Here is a 24013-nt window from a genome sequence, read left to right as displayed (position 1 = left end):
CACACCAACAACAAAGTTCAGTTAATAAAGACGTTTCAGACTGTAATGTACAGGAGACATTAGGATTAAACAGGAGCTCTAAGTCCATGCAATGATAAAGACCCGGTATGCATAATTTGGACTTTGATGAACAAAATAAAAAGCAAAAAACAAGACAAAAAAACATTATTTCTGAGTGATTAATTTAGTTTGTTATTGTGGTACATGACAGGAAGGAGACCATTTATATAGCTGTAGATCACCAGTGTATGTCTGCGGTAGGGTCAAGTACAGCAAGTCTTTTTCAATGTTTTTATGTTACACATTAAATATTACTAACATGTGTTTGTTTTATCCAGAAGCTGTTACTATGTAGCTTGCCATCACCAGTGTGTGTGAATGTGTGTGTGAATGGGTGGATGACTGGATGTGTAAAGCGCTTAGGGGTCCTTAGGGACTAGTAAAGCGCTATACAAATACAGGCCATTTACCATTTACCATCCAGAATAGCTAACACAGACCAGAAGAAGCCTGATCATGAAGGATCCCAAAGGGCAAACCACCATTAAACAAATGCCAATCAACTACCTGTCCATGGCATAAAAGCCCCTTTCAGGTATCATTACCACTAAGCTGAGTAGGCACTTGAGTCAACACACACACACACACAATAAGACCAGAAAGTCATAGTATCAGATTGTGCCTCATAGAGCAGTAAGGCCAGACCTGGCCTTACTGCCTGAACTGAATACAAGAAACCCTACACTCAATGGACATCATTTACTACTTCTACTATAATAATTTTAATTAATATTAATAGATTTACCTTTTAGCTGTTATTTGCAGTTTTACAAAACACCTTAACCCACAAAACGCAAAGGACTACAAAAAAATCATGTAATAAATGTCTAAAGCAGAGGCTAGAGGCTAGCACATTTCTGCTCATTGTATCCATTATCTTTTTTTTTTTTTTTTTTTTTTTTTAAAGACCAGTGAGATTGAAGACAGATCTATCAGTAAAGACATATGTTCTGCTTTCTCTTGACCATGGTGGAGGGTGAAACATTCACACCACTGCAGCCAGAGCGCCAATTAGTCTGTCTTATTAAAGTTTTTAAGGTTGAGGTTATTTAAGATGAGTTTCTCATCATTAAATTCAATCTAATATATTTTTGATATAGTGTCACAACAACAGTCACCAAAAAACATTTGTTTCCAAACCATCTGACATGTTTTGATAATTTTATAATTCCATGATGTGCCTAAAAAAATTAATGACAATAATTGAAAAACTTTGTGTGACTGCAAGAAATTATCTTATTGCTCATTTTCTAAAAGAATAAAAGCATCACTTGATCTGACCTGATAATTGTAGAGTTTGAACTCTTCAGCATATTTAGTCCTGTATCATTCAAGTTGTTGTTACTCAGGTCCAGCTCTCTCAGGTTACAGGATGGGGAGCTGAGAGTTGAGGACAGTGCTTCACAGCTTCTCTCTGAGAGGTTACAATCACGCAGTCTGAAAACACAATGACAGCAAAGAAGAGAAAATTACTTTAGTGTCACTTCTCAACCCACAGGTAACAAGCTTTCACTACAGTGACATATAGCTTACAGAGCTTTGTTGGAGGCTTTGACCACTGGCAGCAGCCGCAGAAGAGCCTCCTCTGAAGCAGAGTATTTCTTCAGGTCAAACACATCCAGATCTTTTTCTGATGACAGCAAGATGAAGGCCAGAGCTGACCACTGAGCAGAAGACAGTTTATCTGTGGAGAGACTTCCCGATTTCACGGACTGCTGGATCTCCTCCACTAGAGAACAATCATTCAGTTCATTCAGACAGTGGAAGAGATTGATGCTTTTCTCTGCAGATAGATTCTCACTGATCTTCTTCTTGATGAACTGGACTGTTACATTGGTCTGTGAACTACTTCCTGTCTGTGTCACCAGACCTTGTACGAGAGTCTGATTGGTCTGCAGTGAAAGACCCAGGAGGAAGCGGAGGAACAAGTCCAGGTGTCCATTTGGACTCTGTAAGGCCTTGTTCACAGCACTCTGGTGGAGAGATGGTAGGCCTGGTTTACTTAAAGTTGGCCACCAGGAGGTTGTTTGTTGCGCTTCCAGTGGATCGAGTCCAGTGTTGATGAAGGCCAGATGGACATGAAGAGCTGCCAGAAACTCCTGAACACTCAGATGGATGAAGCAGAACACCTTGTCCCGGTACAGTCCTCTCTCCTCTTTAAAGATCTGTGTGAACACTCCTGAGTACACTGAGGCTGCACTGATATCGATGCCACACTCTGTCAGGTCTGATTCATAGAAGATCAGGTTTCCTTTCTGCAGCTGCTCAAAAGCCAGTTTTCCCAGAGACTCAATCATCTTCCTGCTCTCTGGACTCCAGTGTGGATCTGTCTCAGCTCCTTCATCATACTTGACCTTCTTCACTTTGGCCTGAACCACCAGGAAGTGGATATACATCACAGTCAGGGTCTTGGGCAGCTGTCCTCCCTCTCTGGTTTTCAGCACATCCTCCAGAACTGTAGCAGTGATCCAGCAGAAGACTGGGATGTGGCACATGATATGGAGGCTTCGTGATGTCTTGATGTGGGAGATGATCTTGCTCGCCTGCTCCTCATCTCTGAATCTCTTCCTGAAGTACTCCTCCTTCTGTGGGTCAGTGAACCCTCTGATCTCTGTCACCATATCAACACAGTCAGCAGGGATCTGATTGGCTGCTGCAGGTCGTGTGGTTATCCAGAGGCAAGCAGAGGGAAGCAGTTTCCCCCTGATGAGGTTTATCAGCAGCACATCCACTGAGGTGGACGTTGTAGGGTCAGTTAGGATTGTTGTGTTGGTGAAGTCCAGAGGAAGTCGACACTCATCCAGACCATCAAAGATGAACACAACCTGGAAGTCTTCAAAGCTGCAGATTCCTGCTTCTTTGGTTTCAGTAAAGAAGTGATGAACAAGTTCCACCAAGCTGAACTTTACCTCTTTCAGCACATTCAGCTCTCTGAAAGTAAATGGAAATATGAACTGGATGTCCTGATTGGCTTTGTCTTCAGCCCAGTCCAGGCTGTATTTCTGTGTTAAGACTGTTTTCCCAATGCCAGCAACTCCCTTTGTCAGCACTGTTCTGATTGGTTCATCTCTTCCAGGTGAGGCTTTAAAGATGCCTTCTTGTTTGATTATCATTTCTGGTCTGTCTGGTTTCCTGGATGCTGCTTCAATCTGTCTGATCTCATGTTCATCATTGACCTCTGCAGTCGCTCCCTCTGTGATGTAGAGCTCTGTGTAGATCTGATTCAGAAGGGTTGGGTTTCCTGCTTTAGCAATCCCCTCAAACACACACTGGAACTTCTTCTTCAGAGTAGATTTAAGTTTCTGTTGACCAATACCAGAAAACTGTTCTGAATGGGAAGAAAAAAAAAGAACAAAATGTATAATATAAATTCATGTTTTATCAAATGCCAATTCAATCTTAATTCACTTAAAAGTGAGTCATTGAACACATGTATCAGTCCTTCCGTTATGACATTACTCAATTTCCCATTTATTCAGCAGTTAAAATCCTTTAGAAATCCTCTTACTGCTCTGCAGACGGTCAGCCAGTTCCTCCTGCTTCATTCTCCTCATAAAGTCCAGAGTGATCTTCACAAATGCCTCTCTGCTGCTCCTCTGTTCATCATCTTTCCTCTGACTCTCTAAACATTCTGGGTAATCTGGACTCAGAACCTTTTGCATCTTTTTCAGCTCGTTCTTCACAAAAGTGATGATTTCATTCTCCAGCACCTGGAACAGAATACTTTATGAATGACCCAAACATCAGATCCATGTTGGACATACTGACAATCCACTGGTCTATAAAGAGCAGCACGGAGATGACTGTGAACAGAATACATGTACAAGTAGTTGTTGAACATGTACAGACCATAAATATGGAGTCCAGGTGTGTTTGCTGCTGCTGGGCAGACTGACCACTGGGAACCTCTGAGCTCTCCTGGTCCACTCTGTGGAGAAATCATGAAGAGTTAGATCACATTGATTCTGTTCACAGAAAGACACACAGAAATTAAAGTACACATAGATGCTTTGTGCAGTTGGTGTGCAGTGTATCCCATCAGTACACATAAAATAAGTCATAATTTTTCATTTTCATTAAGATTTCTGTGCATATTGATTTAGATTTTTTTTTCCCATTTTATCATGATTCAAGTATTTTAACTTTAGGTTTGTTGTGTTTTTTAAATGTCTTGTTCTTTTTTCTCTCCAATTTCTGTGTAGTTTTTCGTGTGTGATGAGGTTGCTTTGTTGGTGATGGTTTTCATTAAACTTAACTTCCTATTTTGAGGTAATTTCTTTCATGTTTAATCCATCAGTGCTCCCAGTCTCAAATTTTTGTGTTAGTGTATTTGCTGTGCTCTGCTTTTATGTGGAACTCAGTTGTTTTTCTTCCTGGGTCAGTGAAAGGTTCTATAGGAGCCATTTTTGGGTTAATACCTTATGTGGCCGCTAGAGGTCACCTTTTTCTGTTTTGTCCATGTAAAGGTATTTAAGATAGATGCACGTAATCGGCGTCAGGTGTGTCATTAATTGTAAGAAGGCAAACAGTTTGTGACCGCTGCGCTGTTATGTTAAGATGATATTGGAATAAAGACCAAAAAGGACAAGATAAGTACTGCTGGAGTTATTGGACTGATTAATTAATTCATACATACCAGTGACATCGCATCACCCCCATTAACGACCACCTCAGTGGCTTCAAGCGTAGGCTTAGCCTCTATAGGCTCTGTTATTTATTTCCTGCTTGAAGGCTGGTTTTCTTTCATGTCTTGCTTTTACTTCCTCCTGTCATCAGCTGTCTGCCACTCACTGGTTGTTCCTGTTCCCTGTTAGTACACAGTTTACTTAAACTACAGTTCAATCTTGTACTGTTCATCATACTTCTCAATTTATGGATAAATCTTCACTTAAAAAGAACAACAGACAAAAATGAATTATTGTAGGATCTACCCTACAGTATAAAGTGCATTGAGGTGACTGTTGTTGTGATTTGCCACTATATAAATAAAACTGAATTGAATTAAAAACACATATCACCTGTTATGAAAACTAGTTCTCTGTCTGGAAAAAAACATAAAATTCCAGCCAGACATCAAAGCAGCGCTCACGTGGAGTCACGCTCACAAAAGTATTTGTCCTCCCCCATCCAGCAACACCTGAAGAAACACCTGAGTGTAAGTTCCTCTCTACGCTGTGTTTGAAGCAAACCACAAAGGAGGCACCTGCTGGAGCAGCTGGAGTCCTACAGACACTCCGCCTCTTCAATACAGAAACACGTCCTACAACATCCATTCTTTACACTCTGACTGATGTGATTGTGGAAACACTCCAACACACACACACACCGCTTCACATATGAACACAGAAATGAGTGTGAAAAAAAGCTGAGCTGACATTAAACATGATGGACAATTTATTCACAAACCCTGAGTCATAACAACATTCACACACACATTACCTCTCTGCAGGAGGAGAGAGGCCTGATTTCCATAGTAAACAAAAATTTGTTTAATAATATAAGATTTTATGCAATATAGTAAGAGACAATTGGAAATTAAAAAGCAATAAGCAAATCTGGAACGGTAGTTACAGATGTTGGAGAAAAAAAAAAGCTGCAGCCACTAAGGCAAGAGCAGAGGTTCTAGAAGCTGCTGCAGATGTTGAGCAACAAAAGGGAGAAAACGTAAAAACCTCAGTCCCATCACAAGTTGTCAGAAAGAGAACTATAAAGTATGTACAACATCAAACCCAGCTACGGTCACATCTGGCTGAAGTTGGAACACCTCAAGTCAAACTGACAACAAAGACGACTTTATTTACTCCAAGGAAATCTGGACTAACTTTCTCCCCACCTGTACTCACAAAAATCTACGTAGAGGAGAAAACTGTCGAGCCACCAAGTGACTATGTCAAACCAAAAAGTTGAACTCACACCAAACTGCTTCCAGTGGTTCTCAAACTGAACTTCACTGGTACATGCCATTGCCTTCTTAATTCACCACATTCATTCTCACTTATCAAGCAACTCGCCAAATTATGCATGTAGGAGGTGGCATAAATGCAGAAAACCATGCACTCCAGAGGAGATGGATGCTGCCAGTAACCTCGTTTTCCAGTCTATTCAAAAGGACGCTTTTCCTGACGAATATGCCTCTCTCCAAGCTAATTAAACCATCTACAGCTCTAGCCCCATTATAGCCCTTGACCCCTATATGGTTAAAGGCCTCATCAAAGTTAGAGGTCACCTACAGCATGCTTCATTGGAGACAACATTAAAGAATCCAAAATTCTTCCAAGCATCACGTGTCGAAGTTGCTTGTCCTGCACTATCATGCTAAGGAGTGCATCAAGAAAGGCAGCTCACAAAAAGTGTGGTTACGCAAGCTCGACTGTGGATTGTAGGCTGCAAAAGACTGGTCCAATCCATTATCCACCGCTGTGTAACATGCAAGAAACTCAGAGGAAAACTAGAGACTCAAAAAATGGCAGATCTCCCGCTTGAAAGACTCGAAACATGCCCTCCATTTTTGTATGTTCGACCCATAGTCAGAGGTCACTCGATGCATATGAGGTGGTACAGCACAAAGTGAGATGTAGGTGATACTTTATATGTATGACTACAAGAGGTGTACACATAGATGTCATTTAATCTATGGACACTTGCAACTGCATAAATGCAATGGGCAGATTGTTCGCAATAAGAGGCCCAGCAAAACAAATGTGATCAGACAGGGGCACAAACTTCATCGCAGCAAGTGTGGAGCTTGGGATGTCAATTGTCTCCACGCCAGCGGTTGCAGATGGGAGTTCAACTACCCACATGCCTCCCACATGGGGGGTGTCTGGGAAAGGATGATTGGGTTAACTCAGCGAATATTGGATTCTACGTTCTTGTAAAACAAACACACCCATCTGACACATGAGGTGCTTTGTACCCTAATGGCCTAACAGACCCTTCCTCACCATTCCTGCTGTTTGATATTGACCCAAAATCAGCACGTTCCTTCTCTTGTGGAAAAGACTTGCTTAATAACCAATGGTAAACAAGTGCAGGCACTTGCCAATGGATTCTGGAGTCGCTGGAGAAAAAAAATATCTCAGCACCCTCCACTCAAGGGGCAAGTGGCATGAAACAAGCAATCTTCAGCCAGGAGACATTGTGTTGTTGGAACAAAATCAAGAACCCAGAAATGAATGGACAATGGGCATCATGACAGCCACCTTTCCAAGCAGCAACGGGAAAGTCAGAAAGGTCGAATTGCGGACATCATCCTAGGGAGTCTCAAAGACTTACTTCCCTTCCATTTCAGATGTTGTTATGCACTTAGAAACTGAAGTGACTGATAAAAAGTAGTAATGGCATCAGTGATGCCAGACAGGGCGTGTTCTGTCCCAAGTAAAAGGTTAAAAATGGCTCATAATAATTTAGTGATAAAAATGTCATATTTCATCTGCAATTATTTATGTTAAAAAAGAGAGTGATTTAGTTGAAAAAATATTTTCTATACAGTCAGCATCTGTATCTTATTTTGGAATCTGTGGTTGCAATGCAGCCTGGGAAGCAGAAGGCGCAGTCAGTTGGAAAAAATCATTGTACATAAAACCTGACTATCCATGTTTAAACTTCACCTCCTGTGTTCTGAATCTTTACTTACACCTTCAAAAGCAATGGCTGTAAGTTTATTGAATCTTCTTGTTTGCTTTATATGTTTTTTTAAGAGCAGATTTTGAGATTGTTTTGTAAATGTAATTGGAATTAGCCGGCTTTGCTTGAAGCGCGGTTTATTAACATTGTCATTAGTATCAGCTAAGACTAGCTTTCATGCATGTTTTCTATCACACACGCCATTTCTTTTGGTGTATTTATTTCAAAGAGCTAAAGCATATTTTATTTTCTTGTGTGTATTTTTATTTTCACTCTACTGTTTCATTGAGCTATTCAAGCCACAACTGTAAAGAATTGTAGTTTCCTGGCTCATAAAAATTGAGTTTGTCTTGCTGTCGACCTGCGTTAACATACACAATGTATCCAACACGTAGTGATAACAGTACAGAAACTATAAATACTCTTAGAGATTTATCACCATCTAAGAATCTGGATTTAGGAAAATTAGTTTAGTTAAGCGTCATATTGTAACAGAACATGTCACTAGGTTTGTTGCTGCCAACAGATTTACATAAATGTATGTTAGCTAAGTACTAACAGAACCAATAACTAAGTGAAAAACAAATGAAAGTGGACAAATATATCGTTGTTTTTAACATAAAGTTATTGTTGCAGCCAGGGCCAGTAAAACAGTGATCCCCTTAGACTGGTTTGTAGTTTTGGTGTATATTCTTCTGAGTTATTAACTCTGTCACTATTTAGCAAAACTAAAGTAAAGCATGTTCATTAGCAGCAGCCAACCATCCAACTTTGGGATGTCACATTTGGGACAAGATGGCACTAAACATGCTCTAAAGCTAAAGAGTTAAATCTACCACTGTGTTTTAGAGCAGAGCTCCATGATGTATATTAGCCTTTATGCATGCAGTGTTTCATGTCCACTTAAAAAGAAAGTGTAAATGTGATTGAGGGAATGACTGCACTTTATATCCAACAACATCAGGCAGTGACATCAGCTCTCGAAGAGTTCATGTTACTAACAGCTCACCTCTCTGCAGCAGATGGAAGATGGACTTTAAAATTAATGGGTTCTACTTTAGACCGGTCACTCTTTAAGGACACACAGCTGGGTGGAGGTCCAGGTTGGTTCCTGTGAATAATGATGGAGCAGCGATGTGAGTGCTGAGCTGTGACATGGAGAAGAGTCATGGGCAGTTAGAGATGGTCATCTCACCTCTGAGCTTTGGTCTGGCTGTCGTGTTCCCCACACAGAGTGGTTTTAGAGGGAGTGACTCCCTCCTTTCTGTCCTCACACTGATCCATGCTTCTGAATTCACATCCACATCACACACACTTTCTACCTTCACCTGCAGAGGAAACAAATCATTCATGTGCACATCACCTGAAATCATACTTTCCATCATATGTGCTGTCCAAATATCAGGAAATAGCAGAGTTAAAGATGCTAAGATTTTCATTTCAGTGTCTAATTATTGCTCGAGATCGTATCAAGACCCAATTTAGTCAACACCTGGGTCCTTTTACATCCTCAATAAAAGCCACTTCTCAGAATCTTAGGTAAATGTTTGACCAATCTGTCTTTTGAGCCTCATATAAAGCCTATGACCCACTCCTACTTTTTTTATTTAAGAAATATTGCCAAACTTAGAACTATCGTCTCCAAAGGTGAACTGGAGATGCTTGTTCATGCCTCCATCTCCTTCTGGTTAGATTACTGTAAAGTACTCTTTTCTTATATGTCAAAGGCTTCCTTACATCACCTTCAAGCTGTCCAAAATGCCATAAATTCACTCATAAGTCCTTGCACTGGCTACTGGTTGGTTACAGATATCAGTATAAAATCCTCAGTTTTACGTTTATGTCTTTATGAGGTGAGGCACCCACTTACAGCATTGTCTGGAAGGAGGCAGGACTCCACCTGAAGGAGGACAGGTAAGAAGAGGCAGATTTTCAGATAATTTTCTGTTTAACTTTGAGTCTTTAATCTTGACTCATTTCAATTTTTCACTGAGGAGATTCAGCTTTTACTTAAATAATAAAATGAATTTGTATCTTTCTCCAAATTAATTATTATCACTAATATTCCCTGAACAATACCTCACTGTTAAAATAAACATAACTTGGGACTGATACAAAAAGCTTGTTTTCATGGCCCTCATTCAAAGTGACTGTTTCTAAACTCTGAGGAGCAGTTGTCTGCCTGTTGAGACATGTCGCTGTTGTTCCTGAATGCAGAACAAGAAGGAACTTTCCACTCCAAGTTTTATATGACATGAACACAGAATGATGATGTGTCTGTGTTAATCTTTTACTTTTGAAATAAACTTTGAGACCCATGAACAGTGCAACACCCACGAATAAAGATCAGGAATTTAAAGGATTCAGAAAACTGTTGGTAAATGTTCTCTGAGCTGCTGTAGAAATATTTTAACTCACTGTGGAAACTCTGTTTAAAGTTAAAGTCCTGGTTTTAACCTTTTAAGCTTTTTGCTCAAGCTGTTGTACATAAATAATATTAAACTATAACAGTACTGTATATACAGTGATACCGCCCAAAAATAAACCCACAGATAAATATATAACAGTTTTGTTCATTTTTCTGTCTCACAGCAGAATGTAGACATAATTAAAACATCTTTAACATCTGCACTTTAACCAAAACTATTTCTATTTTGTACAGATATAAGAGTAAAGTTTTAATTCAATATTAATATTTAATAAAATACATATAAGACTTTTCTTTTTCTTTTTTTGCAACAAGAAAAAGCTAAACGTTTTTTAATGTCACAGATCAATGTCTGACGTCTACTATTAATACAAAAATGAGACTGATATGAAAGCTGCTTTGCTGATATCCTAAATCGAAGCTGTCTGTTTTAAACAACGCTTTAAAAAGTCCTCATCCTCTCCTCGAGGATGAGGACTTTAAATTAACATATTGAAAGTAGATATGCATACTAAAGGAAGGTAGACGTCTGCGTTTGCTGAAATCACAGACAGCAGAGTGTTATACATTTGTCATTTCTAATTAGCCTTTATTTGTTTCATTTTTTGTTTTTTAATTCAGTTAGTTTCCAGAGTGAGATTGCTTCTTTCAGTTTAGATTTTATTTTTCATTTATTATGTAATTAGGGTATATTTCAGAGGCTGGACTGATTTAGATTAATGCAGATTTTTATAATAAATACAGGCCTCTTTGAAAGCAGTGACTCACAGTCTTGGAGAAATCCAACACCTTAATAAATGTGTCTGTAAAAGAATGATAAGGCAAGTTTTTTTAATTTTTATCCTTTTTTTCCCTAATCAAGCTAAAAACCATTAACAAGAAATTTGTTGTTAATGTTTTTCATTGATCCTTATTAATAATTTAGTTTTTCTGTATTTTGAGATCTAGTTTAGATCTAGTTTCAGTCAACTCTAAAAAACTTCTTCTTCCTGTTGGGAGCGGAGCCAACAGTTAGTGGTGCATTATTTTTAAGACCGACATGTTAAGCCAATCTCTAGGACACATCTATACAAAATATTTATTTACAAAATCTGCTCTCCATCTCGTGCTGTTGCTGTAAATATTAAACACAAAGCTCAGAGTTTCTCCAGCAGCTCTGTGGAGACATTCAGTGTGTTTAGTCTGATTCCCAGAGTCCGATCACGCACATCGATAAAATTATTCCTCGAGAAAACATTACACACTGACTTTAACAGACCGGACCAGAAATAAAAACACACACAGTTTGTTTTGTGAAGAAATCAAACATGAGCTGAACAAACAAAAGTTCCTAAAGACAAAGCAAACTTACGGTTTCTTCGAACACACACAGCGAAAACAAGCTTCAAAGTCACAGCAAAAGATGCAAACTCAGCAGCCTGCAACAAGTGCTCAAAGTTAAAAAGGAGCACATTGAAAGGCTGAATAACAACAACCCACATTGATCAAGAATCTAATATGGCATCACATCATACTATATTGAGACGTTCTCACTCCCAAACCGTAACATCCCAATGTTTTGTCACGTCCCGCGGCGTCGTAATATGTTGACGATTTGTCACCCAGCAGAAAATGTTAGGCTTTGGGAGTGAGAATGTGTTGCTATATCACTGTTGTCAGGTGGTGATAAGGCAAAGCAAATGTAGCCTATGTTTTACCTGATGGGTACAATGTTGCTGTTGAGGGGTTTCTGCTCCTGCTGCTGATAGTGCTGGAGGGCAGGGCTGTGTTGATCTGAGACTGTAGACTGTAAAAGTCCATGAAACAACTTTAACAACTTTAAACAACTGATTAAACAAGTTTTATGAGATAATAACAAAATGCAAAGATAGGTGACAGCACTTGGAACCATAAAGCAACAAAAAACTGTGAGAAATAAACTAGGCTCTGCCTGTGAATCACTCTTTGCTTCTCTTCCTCCTTCTATTTCCTCACTTCATCTATCACTCTCCACTTGCTGTCCATCTGAGAACAAGGCACAAACTGCTATTGCAATAAACTAGAATCTAATTATCCACACCTAACAACTCTAGCACTTAATCTATAATAAAATTGTGACAGAAAAATGTTATAGAAGCAAAATATTCCTGGAATACCTCTCCAACAACTGGTACATGTGTTAATGTTACCTGTGCTCTTTGTAATCCAGCTGCTGAGGGTTCCACGGCCTTTAGTAGCCTAGGAAATGCAAATAAAAGTAAAATGAATGTAAAAGACATAAGTAAAGCTAAAGTATTACTGGATGACTTCTGTTTGAAATGATATGATATACAACTAACACTGTGTTTAACTACCATAATAATTCTTAGGTTATTGAGTGCATTGTTAATTAGCTGTGAACTGCAGCTGCGGACATGCACAGCTATGGTGTATTCAGGGGGGCTGGGAAATCCCATCCACAAACGTAACCGTTTGTTACGTTGGGTTCACTCACAATTTTGCCCAAAACCACAGCCTTGAATAAAGAATGGTACCAAAACAGCCTCCAAAAGCAACTTCTTCCAACAATCCAACAACAGTTGGGTGAAGAACAATGCATTTTGCAGCACGAGCAAGTGGCTCACGGAACAAAACAATGAAATTTTGGGTCCATGGCCTGGAAACTCCCCAGATCTTAATCCTGTTGAGAACTTGTGGTCAATCCTCAAGAGGCAGGTGGACAAACAAAAACCCACTAATTCTGACAAACTCCAAGAAGTGATTATGACAGAATGGGTTGCTATCAGTCAGGATTTGGCCCAGAAGTTGATTAAGAGCAGGCCCAGTTGAATTGCAGAGGTCCTGAAAAAGAAGGGCCAACACTGCAAATACTGACTCTTTGCATAAATGTCATGTAATTGTGCTTGTCATTATATTTCAGTACATCACAGAAACAACTGAAACAACGATCTAAAACCAGTTTAGAGGAAAACTAATATTTGTGTCATTCTCAAAACCTTTGGCCACGACTGTACACAGAATGAACTTTACTGTGTTGCTCTAATCAGCACATCAGTCTAATGAGGTGTTCAGAGATGTTGAAACATAATAGGAAATTTAAATTGACTCTTAAATTAACTTTTACATTCATTTAAGATAATGCTGTCTAAAAAACATAAAATAATGATACTTTCCTGCTTTTCTAAATTAAATGACTGAATGAACTTTACAGTGTTGTCAAATGTGCACAGTTACAGACTGTAATCAGAAAGTGCTTTTTATTCCTGACTGTGTTTATTAAATATGTTCACTGTATCTGGAATAAATAAGCTCGGCTTCACTTTGGTAATATACAAAAATAAAGAAAAAAAGTTTAAATCTTAAACCAAAAGGAAACAGACTTAAATCAAAAGGAGGGACATGAAACTAAAAAGAATCAAGTAGGGAAAATATAAAATTCTCAAACAAGAAAAATCAAAAGTCACTTTTTTTTTCTGTTTCTGTTTGCAACCTCACTACAACCAAGAAAAAACTATTTAATTTGTGAAAAATGGCAGAGAAAGTTTTGAGGCATTTATATATTCATGTATTTATTTTTACTTCATACATGACCATGCTGCAGCAAGGTTTGGCCTGTTCCTGTCGTAGGTCATGAAGCAAAAACATGGATAATTTTGGTCCATTGATAGATTGTGATATCTCATATATATAACATGATATATATGACAAAATATATATATATATATATATATATATATATATATATATATATATATATATATAATATTGGCTAACATTGGCTACATGAGGACATCATAGCCTTTGATAAAGAAGAGAATTTTCAGGAGGCTGAGATTTACCTGATGTTTAGTTTTAGTTGATCCACTCATGATTGCTCAGGAAGAGTGTGCAGACAAAACAGATGTCACAGCTGGCTGCCAGCAAGACTTTATCAAATCGAGCAGGATAAACGTGATGAAGCTCAACAGAAGACAAGATAAGTTAAGCGTTTACAAAAACAAACACACAGACCAAAAAAGCTTCTCTCAGCTTTTCTCTCACTCTGCTGCCTGAATGTGGTTGGTAAATATGACCTGGACAAAATTCCACCGGTAGAATTGTTGGATTTTCCCTTTTTAACATTAAGGTTCTCTGCCACCACACCTATTGTTTTGCTGTTGTCTCTTGTCACAATATGACACATAACACACAGAGTCGGTACCAGTGACAAATACTCACCGTTGAAGCAGTTTCACCTGCATACAGACAGACAAACAGAGCTGTTCAGGATCCCATAATTAGAATTATTTCAGACAGGAGGACACACAGAGGATGGAGTCAATTAAAGATAGGAAATCCTGGCATGTTAGGAAGTCTGTCAGTGTTCGGTTTTGCTGTTTTAATGTTTTTGTGTCATTAGTAAACGTACATGAATTAATATTGAATATTTTCTTGTTTCAGTATTTATTCTTGATTCTCACCTTTTGAAGAAAAAAGGGGAAAATAAGGAGATGTTTTCTGACATGTTGAACCAGTGAATGTGTTCATGCTGAGGTGTGATCAATGAAAAACTCACTACTGATGGGACTTCAATGGTTTAGGCTTAACCGGAGCGTCTAGATGTACGATGGAATCAGACTCAGATCCTGATGTTAAACTGGTGGATTTATGAAGTGATGACCTCCAGCATTCTGTGGGCTTTGACTCAGATTAAGTCTTCAAGGAAGGTTTCACGAATAATATGAACATATTTAAAGGGAGAAAAATTGAAAATCACAATCAAATAAAATATAAGAACTTTATCAGCAATTACACATGTTCAATATTGATATTAACCCTTGAAGCATCATCATCACTGATCTCCTTGTATCCATGTTACTGTTTAAAGTCCAACATCTCCCTCTAGTGGCCATATATAAACATGTGTGAGGATGGTGTTAATGTAAAATGTGAATCATAGTGTTCCAGTCAGTCATCAGTGTGTCTCTGCACAGCTGTAATTAAAATGTGTTCAGAGGGCCTCAGTGTCTGAATGGTTCCAGTTCAGCTCCATAACAGCAGCGTCACACACACACACACAGACACACTGACACCTCACTGTGTTTGAACCAATAGAAAGCTGGTGCTCAGAGGAAGAGGGCGGGCTTTACTTGGTGTCAGTGAGAGAAATGAAAAAAAGCTCAAATGAGTGAGAAGGACGATGAAGGAAACATCTGTGCTGTGTCTGCTCTGTAAGTAGAATCTCTGTGTTTGTTTGAATTCTTGTACTTTGACTGTCTGCTCTCCTGATAACTGATGATGGAGGAGAAGACATGAAAAACAAATCAGGCTGAATTCAAGTTCAAAACACCACGAGGACCAACTGCAGGTCTGAACTGACTCTTTATCTTTGCTCAGGAGTCGAGGAAACACAGCAGGCAGTGAACAGATCAAATCATTCACTCATTATATCAACACAGCTGCACAGTGGACACATGAGTTTACTGGGTTATTTAAATGTAGAGGAGAGTTTGTATATAATCACACTGTAATTTTTGCTCATAATTATAACTTTAATAGCTGTTTTTTTATATAAAAAGCATGATGAGTTCAAACTGTATGGATACATTTATGTCACTAACAAATATAAAATAAAAGCTTGAACGCTATTAAATCATAATAAAAAGAAAAGGTTACTAAATCGTATCTAACAGTACAGGTGTCACAGAGATGTAGTGGTTAGCATCCATGTAGGTTTCCTCTCACAGTTCAAAGACATGTTTGGTTAACTGGTGATTGTAAACTGACTGTAGGTGTCAATGTTAGTCTTTTGTTGTCCAAACTGCTTGCTGGCATCTAATAGAAAATGAGCAGATATATCAGAGAGAGACTAGTTTGTGTGTTTGTCAGCTGTTTGTGTGGAGTTGTTCTTTATGTTCACCTCAAATCAACCTGAGTGTCATTTCTCTTTAGTTCTGATCTCACTGCTGAGCTGCACAACAAACCAAGGTCAGTAACCTTCTTCTGTCACAGTTTAAACCTGATAAACTCCGACAGGTTTTACACATTTGGATTAAAACTTTCAGTAAAGATCAAAGACGTGATCATCAGTTTTTCCTTTTAACCCTCACAGCTCGTCTGACTGTGAGTCCCAGCAGCTCTCAGTTCTTTGAATATGACTTTGTGTCTCTGAGCTGTGAGGAGGACGACAGCTCTGCTGGATGGACTCTGAGGAGAAAAGACAGCAAACAACAGAGAACTCAGTGTGGAGATGGGTGGGGAAAACCAGCTGGTTCTTCCTGTAACATCACTGTTTTCCCTCATGAAAGTGGAGTTTACTGGTGTGAGTCCAGAGAGGGTCCCATCAGTAACATGGTTAACCTGACAGTCACTGGTAAGCTGAGTGTGTGGAGTTAGTGTTGATGAAGCTGTGTGTAAATGGATGAAATGCTGTAGTTTGTCTCTGTGTTGAGGTGGATCAGTGATCCTGCAGAGTCCTGTCCTCCCTGTGATGGAGGGAGATGACGTCACTCTGCTCTGTAAAACAAAGACCACTCCCTCCAACCTCCCAGCTGCTTTCTATAAAGATGGCTCCCTCATCAGGAAGCAGCCTACAGGTCACATGACCATCCAGCATGTTTCCAGGTCTGATGAAGGCCTCTACAAGTGTGACATCAGCGGTCATGGAGAGTCTCCATCCAGCTGGATCACTGTCACAGGTGACACACTCACCTGTCTGTGTTTCTGCAGCTTTCAACATTCACAATGTGACGACAACTTAATGACTGTGTTTGCTTTATTTTAGGGAAACACACCACCACACCTCCACCTACATCCACCAGGAGCGGATCTCCTCCTGGTCCCTCCTATCTTCTTCCTGCATTGTCATGTGTTGGATCAGTCTGTGTTGTGGTTCTACTGGTGTTACTGGTTCTGCTGGTGAGACAATGTGTTCACAGGAAACCTGAAGGTGAGACTCAGACTTCCTGATCTTTCATGTTTGAGTTTGTTTAGTAGAATAAAGTTCACATTCATTAAAATCACAGTAACAACTTTGTTAAATGTAATCTCTGTTTTAATTTATGTTATTATTCATTTTGGAAAATTTCAGCAGATCAAGAAGAAACTGGAAAAGATGACATCATCACTCATGTCGTGTACAACATTATCAAGCTATCACATCATCCACAGCCAATCAGACCAAGCAGACTCTGACACTCAACATGTCTGCTGAGTGGTTAGATTTGCTTTTCGTTGAATTTTTGTGAACCTTTACAGTGTGGAAACATTTGTGGAAACTTGGGATGAAAATATTGTAGAAACAAGAAACATGAAAACGTGCATCATCAGAATAATGATGAACACATTTTCTCTGATCTTTTCCTCTTCAAACATCTCAGACTGAGTTTAGTATGAAGGCACAATCTGATTGATCTTCATGAAGATCGTTCTGTCTCTGATAAGATGGATTATCAGGGCATTACTGAGCATGTGAGGGAGGGCATGAGTGCTTGAGGCAACTGTTGGTTTGGCATTTGGCATTTTATAAATAAAACTGAATTGAATTGATCAGCAATGTATAAACGTGGATTGTAATAGTAAAACATTACATTTAAATAAGTGTGGTCACATATGTGTTTCCCTCTGTACTCACTGATTGTTGTTCTCTGTGAGCTGGACTGTGTGTTTGTGGTCTGTGGTTAACTGAAGCTAACAGCTCTGCAGTCGTCCAGCATCCTGTTTCTGATAGAAAGAAAACACTTCAGCTGCAGGTGTTTCAACACAGAGCTGTTCAATTTGAAATAGGAAGGAACGTGGAGACATCATCTGGAAAAGCAGTTCAATAAACTCTAAACTCAGACCATCAGTTCATTCAAAGTGAATGTTAATTACACGAAGAACTTATTCCAATGTTGTTCACTGCTTTTATTTAAAAATTACCCTTTGGGTTTTCATTTTCATGTGACTCCAACATTTAATTTTTTTTTCAGGCCTCATTCTAAATCTGAAATAATCTGTTATTTTCTGAGACTTGACATGTTGAAAAATTAGATTGTAGTTTAACTGCAGTCTGAAGCTGATGAGACTGCAGGGTGTTCTGGTTTGTCTAATAATAGTGCTGTGAGAACATGTTTGCTTTCTGCTCTGTGGTTAAGTGTGTCAGTTTAGAAGAAGATGAATATCTGTGGTCACTCTGTGTTTCACAGCAGAAGTTTGAAAATGAGAAAACTAAAAAGCTGATGTGGTTTATTAAAATAATCTCTTCATGAAGCTGCAGTAATTTAAATGTTTTATTCTGCAGAGCGTGAACCAGCTGAAGATGTCAATTATGGACAAACAAAGAGGCCCAGGTACAGCTGCTCTTTATCTTTGACTGTGGACAGAGACAAGCTAGCTGCTCACCCTGTTTACAGCCATCATGCTAAACTAAGCTAACCAAACCACACCATGATTCAAACTCACAACTCAGGTATATGAAGGATAAACCACTTCAAGCTGCACAGAGCTGAGCAGGACAGAAACAGACTTAAAACATTTGATGGAAATCTGTGTGACAGAGTGATTAGGCATGAAGTCATTTACTTAACTCAACTTAACCATATTGATAATTTATTTTCTTGTTATTTTACAGTCACCCATAATGCTTTAATTTAGACATTGCTGGTGTAACTTTGCTTAACACACACTATCCCGGGTTTGTTTGTGGTAGCAGTAGTTACATCCATTACATCCATGCGTATGTTTTTTAAAGCAAACACTACTAACCATCAGGTCATTTGAATTTTCTTCTGTTCACAGGCAAATGTCCGGTTAAATTATGTTTCTTTATTTTGTTTTGGTTATACTTACCATGTTTGTCCATGTTTTTTTTTTCAGGTCCTATATTTAAGACAGGTATATGGGAAGGGCCGCCCCAGTACTTCCTGTTTATGTAGGGTCATGAGGTCAATGATTGCATCATTGGGTTAGGGCAGGGGTCAGCAACCTGCGGCTCCGGAGCCTCATGCAACTCTTTAGTCCTTATAGTGCGGCTCCACGTGGTTTGGGAAAATAAATTAGAAGTATTTAACTGAAGTGTATTTTATTTATGTTAGTTCTTTTTAACTTGTAGTTCTAAATTGGAAGATTATTGTGATATGGAAATATAAAAATTAAATTATATTCTATTATTTTTTCCATGCATCCTCCTCCCCTGCAGCAGCGTTGCAGACCACGCCCCGCCACACATTAACCAGGTAAAATACATATTTAGGCAGAATTTTGCAAATATCTATTTTTCATCTTTTAGCAGCATAGAGCTTTTTTCCAGTTATTTTTTAAAAGTCACGTCAACTCTACACTTCATCCTGCAGCATCTGGACTCCCCAGGAACCGACGCCAGGATCCTGTTTGTGGACTTCAGCTCTGCCTTCAACACCATCCTTCCAGACCATCTCCAAGGCAAGCTTTCCCAGATTAATGTGCCTGATCCCATCTGCCGGTGGATCACTGACTTCCTGACGGACAGGAAGCAGCATGTGAGGCTGGGAAAGAATGTCTTGGACTCCCGGACCATCAGCACCGGCTCCCCTCAGGGCTGTGTTCTTTCTCCTCTGCTCTTCTCCCTGTACACCAACTGCTGCACCTCCACCCACGAGTCTGTCAAGCTAATCAAGTTTGCAGATGACACCACCGTTATTGGACTCATCTCGGACGGGGATGTGTCTGCCCACAGGATGGAGGTTGAACGTCTGGTGTCCTGGTGCAGCCACAACAACCTGGTGCTGAATGTCCAGAAGACAGAGAGTACTGGATGTTTGCAAAGATGAAGATGGTCTGGTTCGGAAAGCCAGAATACAACTAGGAAATAGAAAACTATCAAAAGAGGGTGAAAGGCTCAATAAACCATCCACTCTTGAACGCCCTATACATAAATTAGTGGTCCTAATAGAAAGTAACTAGAATGTTCCAGTGGAAGTTCTGTAAATGTGTATGGGATTGTTAACGTATTAGGATTGACTTGCAAGTTTGTCACAATTAAGTACTGTTTGGTTCTGTAAATTCCTAGATTTATTCAAATTATTTACAGATTTCATAAATCATAGTAATTTGGTGGGAGTGTAACTGTCCCTGAGACAGTTAAAATAAACTTGGTTATTTCATGTTTCTGTGATAGATTCATGCTTAATTTAGTTCATTTATTTATAAGATAAGATGATAAAAGTTTAACATTCATTAAAAACATGTCTAAAATATGTGATTATAAAATATGGGTTTGTTAAATATGTAAAGTGCTGTAAAGTTTGTATGAGGTAAAGTTTGCAATTGTCACATGACCAGAGTTTGGTTGAGAGCACAACCATGGCATTGTGGAGCTAACATGGATACATGGCTACAGATGCATCTACAGCCTCAACGTTAATGTTTATCTGCATGTGGTCCAAGAGGCGCACACGGTATGGTTTCATGTATAATGTTTGTATAATGTTGCATACGTGTTCTACACTGGTAATGAGAGGACATTTTTGTTATATCCATTATTGTGCACTTTTTCTGTTCTACTTGCACAAGACTGTTTATGGACACTGATATGAGAGACTGATAAGCTCAAAACATTTATGTTGTAAACTTTGTGTTTCTTCAGTTTTCACGGTGTCTGAAGACAATAAGAGTGAGAGAGAGAGAGAAATAAATTTCCGAAGACATCAGTATGATGCGTGGCCATTCTTTGTTGGACCCCTGTAGTTACATAGAGTATTTAAAAGTAGAATGGGAGGCAGAGCCTTCAGTTTTCAGGCCCCTCTTCTGTGGAACCAGCTTCCAGTTTGGATTCGGGAGACAGACACTATCTCTACTTTTAAGATTAGGCTTAAAACTTTCCTTTTTGCTAAAGCATATAGTTAGGGCTGGACCAGGTGACCCTGAATCCTCCCTTAGTTATGCTGCAATAGACGTAGGCTGCCGGGGGATTCCCATGATGCATTGTGTTTTTCCTTTCCAGATACCTTTCTCACTTACTATGTGTTAACAGACCTCTCTGTATTGAATCATATCTGTTATTAATCTCTGTCTCTCTTCCACAGCATGTCTTTTATCCTGTCTTCCTTCTCTCACCCCAACCGGTCGCAGCAGATGGCCCCGCCCCTCCCTGAGCCTGGTTCTGCCGGAGGTTTCTTCCTGTTAAAAGGGAGTTTTTCCTTCCCACTGTCGCCAAAGTGCTTGCTCATAGGGGGTCATATGATTGTTGGGTTTTTCTCTGTATCTATGAAGCGCCTTGAGGCGACTTTTGTTGTGATTTGGCGCTATATAAATAAAATTGAATTGAATTGAAATATCATTGTGAGGCATTTAAAGTCCAACAGCTCCCTCTAGTGGCCATATATAAACATTATTATGCAGTTACATAAATTTCAGTGCACTATTACTCAACTGTAACCACTGTTGCTACAATGATATTACATGAATACTAACTGGTTATTACTTTGGTAATTGACTAGTAATAACCTATTATTAGCATCATTACGTTCTATTTTGACCTTGTTACTATTGCCACTTTATTACAGAGCTGTAATAGAAAGTGCTACTGTTTTTTATTTTTGTTGTTTGAGTTTTTGTTCATAACTGCTTTGATTCATGACATCTGTTTTTTTACTTCTTGAATGTAACATATATTTTGAATCTCTGCTCTCAGCCTGTTGTACAGGAAGTTGAATTAAATTGCAGTTTCACTCATAAGACCAAGTTTATCTGGAGCAATAGGCTGTTACTTTGTTACTTTGCCCCTGCAGTTGTGCATTAGTTCCATATATGGAACAAACAGTGGAGATAGGAATGTGGTTGCTAAGGTGATGGCACTGAAGTCACACAGGTGCAGGGTGTGTTGTGTAAAACAGGCTGATACACAGTAATACAGGTCTGTGGCTGCTTGGTACAGAGGTCGCTTTACCCACAGAGATTTAACTTTTATACTTAATTTTCTGATTTTTGAACAACTTACTTTTGTAAAACTTTTTACGTGCAATTAAACTGTTGGGTTTTTTTAACCACTGGAAGATAAAACCAGACCCAACACATTTTTTTTAAATCTTTCATTGGATAATTTTTCAAGCCCGATGATCAGAGGAGTCTTTAAGTGATCCCTTCAAAACAGTAAGTCTTAAATAAACTTTTTTTAAAAGTAATCTGATCTGTGACTTACAACAAGTCTGCAGCAGACAGACGAGCTCCCTGCAGATTATTTGCTGCTGCCTGTCTCTACATGTTTACTATGTGGGTGTTTCTGCTGCTTCTTTTTCCCTCACTGTAAACAGATGTACTGAGAGACTCCTGCACTGATGTTTCATAGGAAACTCCAAACAGCTTCACTGGGTCTATAATAATCAAAGGTTGGCAAAGTTCTCCACAACAGCTGTGGTTTTATGGAGGCTACGGCTAAATGCTGCAGCCTCCATAGTACAATATACATTTTTTTTCATGTAATTCTTAATTTTATTTATATATTTATTGCTTTTTTTCTTGTTATTAGTTTTCTTAATAATGTCAAACACACATAAAAAATAATTATCATTATATAAACAATCACAGAAAAAAAAAAAACAATACACCTGCACAGCTCAATATATATACAAACTTAGAGCAGATATGGGAGATATGGGAGGAGGCCATATCTTTCAGTTTACCTGTTAAAGTAATCTATAAAGGGTTGCCAAATTACCACACTGTAATAAAGAAAAAAGTTGAGGATCAGGTTTCCGGTATGGATCGGGTAGTGACAGGCCTCAAACATGGTGCCGCGATCCCACAGTGCACTGCGGCGTGACGTCAACTTCAAAGCCCATATGAAACCGGAGGAGTTGTACTTACATCTTATGCCATCAGCTTGTCCTAGGTCACAGTTTCCGTGGTGTAAAAAAAAAAAAAAAGGTGTATCTCAAAAATAAAACCATGACGACACTCAGAATAAATTTCCTGTGGTGGGAAACTATTTTGTGCAACTTTTTTGTATTTACAGTTTTGAGGGATAAACCTCTTAAATTTCTCTAACTAGAAATATATGTTAAAAAAACAAAAAGATTTTCACTTTTTTGCAATTTGTGTAGTTATTAGGCACTAAATGCATATATATTGTTAAAGTTTGGGCTATAATGGTTGTATTGGTGTATAGCAACTTGAAATGCTCCCAGAAATGGCACTACAGCATGTAAAAATATAATATAAGCTCTGGCGGACTTGGTTCTATGGTAGGTCTTAAAGGGTTAAAGATGAAAGAATTTGGACAGTTTTTCAACTCTCAGTGATGCTGCAGTAGTTTGACTTTGGCACCTGCAGCAGAGTTTGGGCCCAGACATGACTAATGACATCAGACTTAAAGACCGGATAGAGTAGTAGTAGTTATTTGTGATATGTGTTTATTTTTGTAATTTTTTGTCATCCATTTATATCCTCTCAATATTTTTATGGGGGCAGTGATATTGCGCCCTCCAATGACGAGCATGCTGAGAGATGCTGAGTACTTCTTCGCCCTTTTGCCTCCACTCTGGAGTCCATCTCATCCCAAACCATCTTGATTGGACATCAGACCCAAGTACAGCTTTTCACTCGTCTAACGTCCATTCCTTGAGTTTCTTGGCCCAAACAAATCTCTTCTGCTTGTTGCTTTTCCTTAGTCGTGGTTTCTTAGCAGCTATTTGAACATAAAGCTCTGATTCAACAGTCTCCTTTGAACAGCTTCTGTAGAAATGTGTCTGCTACTGGAGCTCTATGTGACATTTATCTGGGCTCTGATCTGAGGTGCTGTTAACTTGTGATTTTTGAGGCTGGTGGCTCAGATGAATTTATCCTCAGCAGCAGAGGTGACTCTTGGTCTTCCTTTCCTGGAGCGGTCCTCGTGTGAGCCAGTTTCATCGTAGCACTTGATGTTTTTTGTAACTGCACTTGAAACATTCAAACTTTTAGCAGTTTTCCAGACTGACTGACCTTCAG

General features: G+C 39.0%; 2 protein-coding genes across 3 annotated transcripts; one reads left to right on the top strand and one right to left on the bottom strand.

The window, feature by feature from the left end:
- Positions 1-1295: 1295 nt before the first annotated feature.
- Positions 1296-11450, bottom strand: LOC146521358 (protein NLRC3-like). 2 transcript variants are annotated; one of them, XM_085154955.1, is made up of 6 exons: positions 8882-9547; positions 8696-8797; positions 3910-3988; positions 3569-3770; positions 1594-3388; positions 1296-1497 (listed from the first exon to the last, which is right to left on the bottom strand). In XM_085154955.1, the coding sequence occupies exons 1-6, from the start codon at positions 8968-8970 to the stop codon at positions 1311-1313; spliced, it is 2454 nt and encodes an 817-aa protein (XP_085011081.1). In that variant the 5' UTR covers positions 8971-9547; the 3' UTR covers positions 1296-1310. The 2 variants fall into 2 exon arrangements, with proteins under 2 accessions (XP_085011081.1, XP_085011082.1); XM_085154956.1 differs by lacking the exon at positions 1296-1497 and having other exon boundaries at positions 1590-3388; positions 8882-11450.
- Positions 11451-15753: 4303 nt separating this feature from the next.
- On the top strand, positions 15754-17642 carry LOC146521357 (uncharacterized). The gene is made up of 4 exons (XM_085155369.1): positions 15754-16060; positions 16185-16770; positions 16857-17021; positions 17163-17642. Exons 2-4 carry the CDS (start codon positions 16563-16565, stop codon positions 17264-17266), a joined length of 477 nt encoding a protein of 158 aa, XP_085011495.1. The 5' UTR covers positions 15754-16060; positions 16185-16562; the 3' UTR covers positions 17267-17642.
- Positions 17643-24013: the final 6371 nt, after the last annotated feature.

The sequence above is a fragment of the Neolamprologus multifasciatus genome, chromosome 3, assembly GCF_963576455.1.
Source record: "Neolamprologus multifasciatus chromosome 3, fNeoMul1.2, whole genome shotgun sequence".
NCBI classification, from domain to species: domain Eukaryota; kingdom Metazoa; phylum Chordata; class Actinopteri; order Cichliformes; family Cichlidae; genus Neolamprologus; species Neolamprologus multifasciatus.
Note: the sequence above shows the minus strand (reverse complement) of the source record. Positions and strands in the feature narration are given on the sequence as shown.